We start from the raw sequence: 11,276 nt of genomic DNA on the forward strand, positions 1-11,276 counted from the left end.
TATTTCTGGGTTAGCAGAGTCTGTAACCTGAAGCGTATATAACCTGAAGTGTATGTAACCCAAGTTACCACTGTATAAGTTTTACTAGCTGGTGTTTCTAGAACTCTACTTGAAACAGCTTGTATATATAGATATAGTTAATGTTTGTGTAATTCATATTAGAAAAAAACAAAGTTGCACATTATTGAATGATAATTTGAATCTGAGAAGGAAGTTAGCATAAACATAAACTGCATATCATACACTCCCAGTAGCTATGGACACTTTTTGAAACTGTTTTTAGTGACATTGGCACAAGGAGCAGGAGACACCAGAAGTGAAACTTAAAGCAAATAAGTATTCATTGCAATCAGACCCAGAAGGTAAACAAGGTGAAAAGCAAATAGCAGGTGATATGGAAATAAAACAAGAAATATGCAGTAGCAAATATTTCTTTGAAGGCCAGAACAGGTAAAATAAAACTAAACAATACCGCCTCTATCAAACTTAAATGGCAATTAAACAAACTATTGAATCATTCCTAGTACTATGCTTACACAAGCTCCTTAGGAGTTTGACTGCTTCTGACAAGTCGTCTTCAAGTTCAACCCATGTAATAACAATGATTGACAGCCTGCAGGTTGCGCTCCAGCACTGCCTTCTGTAACAACCTTGTCAGTGACAGGTATCCCAAATCCCCAAGGCAGGTTACAGAGCTATTATTGTCTGCCTGGATTAGTAAATTCACACTGGAACTCTTAATTGTGGCCAGTCATCAAGTAAATGATGAAACCGTAGGGGTGTCAAGGAAAATGATTACTCCACCCCTTCATATGACTTAGCTGAGCTGGCTCTTGTGCATTGAATGGAATTGAGACTTTCATGATTCCATAAGGAAAATTACGAGGAGACAAGCAATAACCGTACCTGGCCCCCACTCTGAGAACTCTGGGCCAACCCAAGGAGGATCCATGAAGTCCATGAACTGTATCACCAGTTCTCCATGATCAGTCATATCAGAAAAACGTAGGAGGATCAACAAAGCATAATTAATGCTCACAATGTCTAGGCTGGGAATTATAAAATATATTGCATGGGTATGGATGCAATGTGTAATTGATGCCCACAGTATCTGCAGGCAAATTATCCCAGTGCTTTATTCAGGAAATGAAAGGAAGCCGAAAACACCAGATGAGAAGGATATGCACTGAAGCCATCTGACAATACCTTAATCAATATATCATGTTCTCCGTACACTCTTGCACTACAGTGGTTTGGGAAACTTGTGATAGCCTTCAGGGTTGAGGTTTTAGCATAATTACAGTTCATGCCCTTTGGGGCAGTATTACCTATGAAAAGGTAAGCGCTGGATCAAGTGACATTCCACAGCACACCTGTTTTGCAGCCAAACTGCATTGTAGACTTGGTTACTTTACACTGAGACATAAAATAACCATGAAATGCCAGCTCCCAAAATTTAAGAGAGGCCACCTCATAACTTTTTAATTTCTTTTCTTAATTATTGATCAAGTTATCATCTAGTCATCATAGATACTTTCCTGGGCCTAGTTTTTTTTTAAAAAAAATCCTTCTTTTTGCATTGAAACCTAAGACAGATGACAAATTCAACGTAGCGCCATGGCGATCACTCTGTCAGTGCAAGCATTTCAGCTTCCCAGACAAAACAATATCCCCTTTCCTCACCCTGTGTGCTCTTCCATGGGTTCAGCCAGCCACCCCAGAGCAAGGTTTGGCAGGGAGCATTGCAGGGGGAGGGGGGGAGGCCTATTGCATATGTACAAATCTACAAAATATTTGTAATGTGGATCTGACGGGGTGTTCTTTGACAGTAGTCAAGTACTCATGCAACATGGCATGTCTTTGAATGTCAGAATAACTAAGTTAGCTATCACTTTCAAATTCATATGTATTTTTGTGTAGTTTACATGCAATGGGTTTTTTTTTAAGGTTTTTCGTGCTAAAACAAAGTTATCATAGGCTTTGTCAGCTGCTAAAAAAGAGTGGGGGGGGGGGGAATCCCCCAAGATAAATAAGGAGTTAAGTGTTGCCTGACACAGGAAATGAAAAAGCAATGCAGTATAAAAATGTGATTTTTATTTTTATATTATCTTCATTTAACTCAAAGAAATCAGGCCAGAGTTGTTGCCTTTTGGTTACTGGAACAGAGCAAACAGTGACACTAACTTGATACACTCCAGCAATCTTTTTCCATCAGTGCCCTTTCAGATACTGTTTGAACAATACAAATCGAAGAAAGTGCTCACATTGGATGTGGAAACACTGGATATGGAAATATTGGATATTTTCATCCATGGGGGAACACATCCGTGTCTAAAAATTCTGAAAGTAATACTGGTTCTGAGTATCTGGCCACAACTATAGTAACAGAAAGCAATTTGAGTGCAGGAAGCAATCACTGAAGCAGGCTTAAACCTCATCCAAACTGTTGTTATTCATTAATAAATGGAGACTACAAGGCATGTCCTATAAATGATTACAGTTCTTCTACTAGGGAAACATTTGAAGGACTTAGCATGGATCTTAAGCGTGTACACTCAGATGTAAGTTCTGTTGATACTTCAAAGTGGTACAATGGACGGGGGAGAGACTGAAATTAGTACACTGACTGACAGCCAGTACTTAACACTTATGTTTTCTTGGCCCGTGTTGCAATTCACATTATGTTATTCAGAGCATGAGTATTAAATTCTGGATCAGTGAAAGTAATGTTATAATCACTTTGTGGTCTTTTCTTGGTGTGATTCCATGCATTAAACATGGCACTTTTAACTGCAGAAGTCATGAATACTGGAAGAAAACAGTTGCTTCCCCACCCCCTTAAATTGGGACTTTTGTACTGCTTTGAGCGGTTCACTTTGCAATGTCAAAACTGTAAAATCACAGCAGAAAACTTAAATATAACAAGTATTTTAAAAAACTGCTTGATAAATGTAACAGGTGGTGTAAAAACACTTCCTCCCTTCCTACTTCATTAGCATCCAAGTCTATCATTTTAGAGCAGACAATTGGAAACTTGATTCCACCTGGGGCCAGAAGGACCTCTTCTGTGTTCCTAATGAGTCTGGTAAATTAGCCTTTGCTGACACAGTGAGAAGGGAGCACTTTGTTGTACATAAGGACTTGTATTGTTTGATCGCTACATAACTGAAAGGGCATTGATGTAAAAAGGTGCTTGTACAGAGGTTGGAGGGTATCGGGTTAGGTCAGTATTTGCACTGTTCAGGTAATCACATGGCAGCAGGGGGTGTCTATAGAATTCTGGACCGTCCTCTTAAAGCTGCATGGAGAACTGTGTAAAAAATAAATAAAACCCTTTGCAATAAGTTCTAAAGTTGCCAACAGGCCATAGATAGACAAAAATCAATTTTCTAAATGAAATAGTGTGCCCTCTTTTTCTAGATGTTTGAATGGTTGTGCAAACATGCAGCGGGAATTCTAGATCTGGCTGGTATTTAAAAGATAGCCTCCGTTCTTTGGCAGAGGAAACTGGTTAAGCCAAAGACTTGTAAATAAATTTGATGCTGGAGTTGATGAAAAGGGGCTGCATACCACACACAGGGCTGCTTCAAGAGTTTTCCATCGGCTGGGCAGACTTCTCACCTGCATCCAGGAAATGACCAAGAAGTGCACACCAAGGACTATTCCCCTCTAAATTTCTATTATTCAAAATTGAGAATTGGAGAGGTGTTTGTTGGGGGATGATGTTTGTTTCTCAGGAGTGTCGCCTGCTTCTTTTTCTCTGTATTTTACTTGTTTCTTGCTGGAGTTTTGTGGGAAGGGGGAAGAATTCTGAGCATCACTTGTTTCATTCTGTGAAATAGGCATATCATGGTGCTCCATTTAGATTTCTGAATGTGTCCCTGGCCCACAAAAGGTTGGCCATCCCTGTTGCATTAAACTTGCCCTTTTCACAAAACCGCATAATAATGATAGTAGTAGTAGTAGTAATAATAATAATAATAATAATAATAATAATAATAATAATAATAATAATAATAAATTGATACCCTGCCTATCTGGCTGGGTTTCCCCAGCCACTCTGGGCAGGTTTTCCAACAAAATATTAAAATACATTAGTCCGTCAAACATTAAAAGCTTCCCTAAATAGGACTGCCCTCAGATGTCTTCCAACATTCCATTCCAACATCTTCAGTTTTTAATTTCTTCAACAGTCTTGTCTTTTAAGAGATGCTAATTCAACACCTTTCCCTTGAAAAATGGATCATACCAGGGCAGGCATTGTTAGCAGAGTTAAATCTAACTTATTAAAACCTTTAAACTAGCTGTTGAAAATAATGTAATTACATTCCATTGTACCTTTTCATTCTCTCAGTATATATATATTTTTATAAGTCAGCTTTGCTTTTAAGGTATGTTAGCGGCATGTTCTTAATGTGAAAATTGTCCACGTTTCCCTGCTTCTAATTGCATAGCATTTGATGATTTTGTTTCTGTTCAAAATAGAGGGCCTTTCCTGGTGGCCTTGGGAAAATCTTGGCACCCAGAAGAGTTTAATTGTGCACACTGCAAAACCTCCATGGCTTACATTGGCTTTGTGGAAGAAAAGGGAGCTCTTTACTGTGAGGGCTGCTATGAGAAGTTCCTTGCCCCTGAATGTGCCCGATGCCAGAGGAAGATACTTGGGGTAAGAAATAAAGTTGTTGTGTTAAAGTTTTTGACTAGATGTTGGAATCCTTAACGCTAGATCAGTTCAGAAGTATTGGGACATATGCAGACCTAACCGTGGAACCTCGTAACCACGTTTAAAAGACTGAATTGTAGAAAGTCAGGAAATGCCTTCTCTTGTACCTTATCCAGGATTAAATAATACACTGGCAGTGGAAAGACTTTTTATCATGTCCCTGATTAGATTTAAGTTCAGAAAAGAATGGGCTGGAGGCTGGTGGGAATGATGCAATAGCCTACTTCATAATCTCTGAATTGTGATGATGATTAAAATGTGAATAATAATAATAATAATAATAATAATAATAATAATAATAATAATTTATTTATACCCAGCCACACTGGGCTGCTCCCAACAGAATTGTTGTTGTTTAGTCATTTAGTCATGTTTGACTCTTCGTGACCCCATGGACCAGAGCACGTCATTCCCTAAACAGAGCTACCTTCAGATGTCTTCTAAAAGACAGATAGTTGTTTATTTCCTTGACATCTGATGGGAGGGCATTCCACAGCCTATCATCTAAAGATCACAACATACAAATAAAAAAATGAGAACACAAAATACATAACAGCACAGAAACAAACCAATATGTCTCTAGGAAGCCTTTACTAGTATCCTGTGAAATTTGTAATCATAATACCCCAGGTGGCGTTCTGCCTGAAATGCTTGTAAAAAAAATAAGCACCCGCTACCTAAAACATTTAGGTATGAAATTTATTCAGGGCAGAAAAATTGTTCAAATTATGTGTTCAAATTCATAGGCATGGGGCGACCTGAACTCACCCGTCTCTTGCTCCCTTGTTATGATTCTCAGACTACGAATGGCAGTAACTTCAGAAAATCTGGTTCAAGACCTACATTCCTCAGTGTTTTCTCCAGTTTCTTTCCTTTCTTTCCTTCTTTGTAAGAAAAAAGGGTTTCTTCATGGTCAAGAGAACAGCTATCCATCTCATTCCAGTCCTATAGTGATCAACATGGTGTTGTTGGTTTTTTTTGTCTCTCCTGCAACTAGGAAGTAATAAATGCCTTGAAACAAACCTGGCATGTTTCCTGCTTTGTGTGTGTGGCTTGTCACAAGCCCATACGCAACAACGTTTTCCATTTGGAGGATGGTGATCCCTACTGTGAGACAGGTGAGTATTTTACTTGCATCAGTATGCTTGTGTTAGTTACACTGGCATCATGTTTTTCCTCTATAAAACAAGACCCATCCCTTGCTGTTACCAGTACTTCAAACTTTTACAGATGGAGCTTCTCTAGTTTGTCTTGTTTGTTTAAACCAGGCTTCCTCAACCTCGGCCCTCCAGATGTTTTGAGACTACAATTCCCAGTATACCTGACCACTGGTCCTGCTAGCTATGGGAGTTGTAGGCAAAAAACATCTGGAGGCCCGAGGTTGAGGAAGCCTGATTAAAAGAAACAATTTATATACTGCTTAACTCCAATTGCCTCTAAGCAGTGTCTAAAAAAGACAATAGATTTAAAGGGTAAAAATCAGTTGAAACTATAAAATCAGATTTAAGTAAATTTGGAGTCCCTGATTGGGTAGGAAAAGTGGGGGGGAAATGGCACTTGGTTCATTTCCGTCATTATTTTGATTATCTATATAGGGTTAGATCCAAATGTTTCTTTCCTGTAATGGAAGAACTATTTTTCTGATGGAGAAAGGGAAATAAGCAGCTGGTATTTTTCAGCTGTTTTTATTTAGCTGTTACAGAAAACTGTACTTCATTAACCTGGATCTTGGTCATTAGTAACTGCTTAAGATGCTAGTGAGAATACTAAAGTAAGAATCCCAAAGTAACATGTTCACACATGTCTGAATTGGAATGTGCTTTGCAGAGCTTCCTTCAGTGGCAAACGATTTTGTTTTCCTTTGTGTTCTCTCGCTCTCTCTTGCTCTCCTTTGTTCTTTTAATAGTTCCCCTATTTTTATCATTAAAAATGCAAAAATGTAGAATTAAAAATCACAATTGTTTGCTTTTCCTGTGTTTTTGAGTGGGTTAGTGGTAAGCTATTCCCCCACCCCCAACAAGACATAGGATTGGCAAAACCAAGGAACTGTCTTTTTGGCACAGGATAACACATTGCTGTGTGAACCCAAGAGATGCCTCAAACTTGGCAGTAGCTAAGAGTAGATGGCGGTGTAAACCCTGGGAACCAAACTCAGTGGCATTGAGTGGAAGTAGTGAAGCTGTAATACAGAAAGAATAGTTAGAAGTCTAAGCTTAAGGCACCAGTTTTGCACCCAGCAAGCCTTCTAGCTAGATTTCTCTGTGGAATCAGAGACAGGAAATTAGATGAACAAGCTTGAATACAGGACATCACTGACTTGTCCTTTGTAAATTTTCTGTGCACAAATTACTTCAGGCTGCTGTTACCATGGTTAACGTAACAGGAGAAAAATCTTAGACTGTGTGTCTGGGGTTGAAAGGGAAGGAAAACAGAAGCTTTTCAATCTGCCCTGGCTACTGTTTTCTGTCTTCTGTAGAAAAGCTTGTAAACCTCTTGAAACTGTAAACAGCAGCCAAGTTAAATAGGCGTGCACCCATTTTCAATATGATACTGTGAAATGGAGAGGACTTTTTCAGGTTTAAAATGAGCTCTGTTTGAGTAGTAAGTTATACCAAACTTAGTAAACCCTTTAAGTTGTAGAATATGATCTTAAGTCCATATGATCTTAAGGAACTGAGTTGGTCACTGGGAGAAGGGCAATGAGAGTTATAGCCATATGCTGAGATTGCTTTTGTTGTAGGAATGTATTGTGTTGGATTCCTTGAAGAAAAATGGAAGGGTTTCCTTGCTGTCTGTTTCTGATGTGCTTATATTGATTACATTTTTATTATTAAGTTTACTGTATTTTTGATTACGTGAGATGCTTTGACAGTTCTCACAAATGAAAGGGAGGTACAGCATATGAATTTCCTAATGAATAAATAAAAATGGTTCTGGCAAATAAAGAGCCAGTGTGGTGTAGTTGTGAGGGTGTTGGACTAGGACTTTGGAGACCAAGGTTCAAATCCCCACTTGGCCATGAAGCTGCCCGGGTGACTTGGACCAGACACTCAGCCTCTCAGCCTAACCTACCTCCCAGGGTTGTTGTAAGGACTGAAGGGGGAATCATGGGTGGGATATAAAAGAAAGAAAGAAAGAAAGAAAGAAAGAAAGAAAGAAAGAAAGAAAGAAAGAAAGAAAGAAAAGTATTGCATTTCCACAATTCTGCAGAATTTCGTTTTTCTGATGTGTCTCTCTTCAGTTAAGGAAAAGCCATAGGGTGATAATCCAACTTAAGTAGTACAAAGAGGAGACCCACTGAAAACAGGAGATACTCTAGCCCAGTGTTCTCCAACCTTGGTTTTGGACTACAACTCCCATCATCCCTCGCTAGCAAGACCAGTGGTCAAGGATGATGGGAATTGTAGTCCAAAAACAGCTGGAGGCCCAAGGTTGGGGAACACTGCTCTAGCCCATTGGTTTCAGTCTCTCTACTCCATGTATGACCAACATTGGGTGTCGCTTATGTAGTGGTGGAATGCCAAAGGGAAAGGTGATCATGTTCTCAATTCTTAAATCTTGGCATACCTTACCTATGGTGTGTTATTTGAGCACTTATGTGCTTATGTGACATTTATTCAGATGTAGCGTTTGTTGCAAGTTGAGACATTTTGTTCAGTGGCCATGTTTGTGTCTGCCTGCACAGATTACTATGGACTCTTTGGGACCATGTGCCATGGCTGTGAATTCCCCATTGAAGCTGGGGACAGGTTCCTGGAAGCCTTGGGCCACACTTGGCATGATACCTGCTTTGTGTGCTCAGTAAGTATAAAAACTTGGTTATCAATGGCAGCAATGCCATTGCCAGCCTGAATAAGATAGGAGTAACTTCTGAAATGCTCTTTTAATAGTGTTATATTGTGTGCGTTATGGCTATTTCATAATTGTTTGGAGAGCACTTTGCTATTGTGTAAAGCTGGCCTTTTTTGGTTTTTTGCTCCTTAAAGATATATTTGTGAATTTGTTTGACACTGTTTTCTTAAAACCCTTTAATCATTCAGATTTGTTCCCATCAGTTGCCAAACATGCAAGTTTGTAGTCTTCTGTTTGAAGGGCTGTAGTTCAGTGGTAGAGCATCTTATCTGCATGCAGGCGCTTCCTACATTAATGGTTCCTAGATGGGCTTAAACCATGGAGATTCAATTCCCAACTCAACTATAAAGCTCACTGGGTGCTCTGAGCCCAGTCACTATCTCTATGTTCATAAAGAACATAGGAGGATAAAAAAGGGAAGCCAGAGCCCATTTAGATTTTTCCTTGGGAGAAGAGCAGTACAAAAATACAAGTTGTATCCAACCCATTGTGAGCACAAGCTAGTGGCATTCGCCACACCATCCTTCCCACTGTAGCTCCTGGTTGTCCCAGAAAACCTCTCCTGAGACTGACCTTCCTAGGTGAAAGGTTATTGGTGGCTTCTAACAACAGTAGAACATTCACAGAATAAAGCCATCACTGAATCAAATCAGTTCAATAGTGAATTCGTTTCTCAAGTATGGATCTTTGCTGAGGCAAGACAGCCACACACACATGAGAGAGACGCATCAGCAGCCTTGTGGGGGAAACCCAGTGTTTGCAAAAAGTATGCTTAGGGAAAAAAGCATCCTAAAGTAGGGGACCCAAAAACAGTTCAGTAGAAGACTGAGCATCTTCAAGTAGCCAAGGAATGCTAGTTTGGGTTAAATGGGAGGATAAAGGAATGGACACCCATAAAGAGAGCATGACTGGCTAGAGCACTCTACACCGCAACATTTTGTTGCAGATTCCACTTATATTTTATTCATGTTAAAAGCAAAAAAACAAAACAAAAACTAGTTCGTTTAGAATTCAGCGTGATGAGCACCTAAAACACCTACATTGTTATTAACCGATGTGCTAATTTTTGAAACGAGAAACATTTCTGTCTTTTTGAATTTCATTTCAGGTGTGCTGTGAGAGTTTGGAAGGCCACACTTTTTTCTCCAAGAAGGACAAGCCCCTTTGCAAGAAACATGCCCACTCTGTGAACATCTGAAGCTCTGGGGGCTGCTGAATAATAGATATTGACAGGGAAATAAAGTTCCTGGGTTTTGGTTTTCAGTAGGCTTACTGAAGTATTTATCTAGACTTTTTAATTGTAGAAGCGGAGATTGGGGTGGGGAAGGGATAAAGCTTATGACTGTTTCATGTAATACAACAAGGAGCATTTAGAGCCCTGCAGATGTTGCTGGACTCAAATTCTCATCATCCCTGACCATTGGCCACATTAGCTGAGATTGATGGAAATTGGAACCCAAGTATATATGTTGTGTTATTGTATAGCGATTTTATGTTGTAACCGCCCTGAGAGTATAGGGTGGCATACAAATTTAATAAATAATAAAATAATAATAAGAGCAGGGGAGGGGGCGACAGGTTCCCCACCCCTGATTTAAAATGACTTAGAGTAGTACTGTCAGACAAATGAAGATGGACACTCTCTCTTAGTGAGAGCAAACCTTTGGGACTTTGTGGGGTGGGCTCTTTCGTTTTTCTTTTTAAGAAAGGGTGATATTTTTTCAATCACACATTTTGTAGCTCAGCTTGCATTTGTATTTAAGTGCCACTAGTGGTAAACTAAAGGTGGGTTTATTGCTGCTTCCTTAGGTAGGAGAGAGAGGGAGGAGGTCCAATTTTAGATAATCAGTTTAACTGGTATGTATCATATGCATTTCAGAAATATAACCAACAACATGAAACTGTTTGGCACAAAAGGGAGTATTCATTATTGTAGGTAATTAGGAAATTTGAAACTAAGCAGTGTTAAGCCAATTCTTTTAGCTCCCACATTGTATAAATATTTGCCTTTTTGCATTCATTTTCTCCCTTAAAAGATGTGGGGGGAAGAGTTAACATGTTATTAACCAATTAATGAGACACTTGGCCATGCAGAGTATAACTTGTATGAGTGCAGAGGAAGAACATGCAACTTACCTGCTCTTAAAATGCCATAAATATTTCTAGAAAATGACTGATGAATATTGGGGTGGGGTAAGTCTGATTTGGGTTACGTTAGATCACATCTTATACTTTCTTGTATATAATTTTACTTTATTGTGTGCACATATTTATTTATTGTGTGCACTTCTTTGGTGTAACAGAAAAGGGAAGGGTGAGGTATGAAACAATGTCAGCTTTCTTAGATGCAATACTCTCACTGCACTAGAGCATAGTAAATCAAATAAAAATAAACATAATATTTTTTGCTGTGGTGTTAGGACATTGTGAATTATATAGATTTACCATTTTAACACAGGTGCTTGCTTGCTTGCTTGCCATAATTTGTAAATAGATACATGAATTAGTTGACGTTCTTTCTACGCATGTCAATCCCTCTGGTTTCTCCAGAGTTAGGAAGATGATTTTGTAATGAAATGCAAAGCAAAGTATCCAAACTACAAGATCCAAACTACAAGAAAGAAGATTCCACCTAAACATTAGGAAGAACTTCCTGACAGTAAGAGCTGTTCGACAGTGGAATTTGCTGCCAAGGAGTGTG

At 39.1% G+C, this 11,276-nt stretch overlaps 1 protein-coding gene across 11 annotated transcripts in view; it reads left to right on the top strand.

The window, feature by feature from the left end:
- PDLIM5 (PDZ and LIM domain 5) overlaps positions 1-10,982 on the top strand; it is a 127,696-nt gene extending 116,714 nt beyond the window's left edge. For all 11 annotated transcript variants that reach the window (XM_077933842.1, XM_077933843.1, XM_077933845.1 and 8 more), the window contains 4 exons: positions 4,486-4,666; positions 5,721-5,841; positions 8,409-8,524; positions 9,684-10,982. In XM_077933842.1, the coding sequence (XP_077789968.1) occupies positions 4,486-4,666; positions 5,721-5,841; positions 8,409-8,524; positions 9,684-9,773 (508 nt within the window). In that variant the 3' untranslated portion in view covers positions 9,774-10,982. The remainder of the gene's footprint in view (positions 1-4,485; positions 4,667-5,720; positions 5,842-8,408; positions 8,525-9,683) is intronic.
- The last annotated feature ends 294 nt before the right edge of the window (positions 10,983-11,276 follow it).

The sequence above is a fragment of the Podarcis muralis genome, chromosome 9, assembly GCF_964188315.1.
Source record: "Podarcis muralis chromosome 9, rPodMur119.hap1.1, whole genome shotgun sequence".
Classification (NCBI taxonomy): domain Eukaryota; kingdom Metazoa; phylum Chordata; class Lepidosauria; order Squamata; family Lacertidae; genus Podarcis; species Podarcis muralis.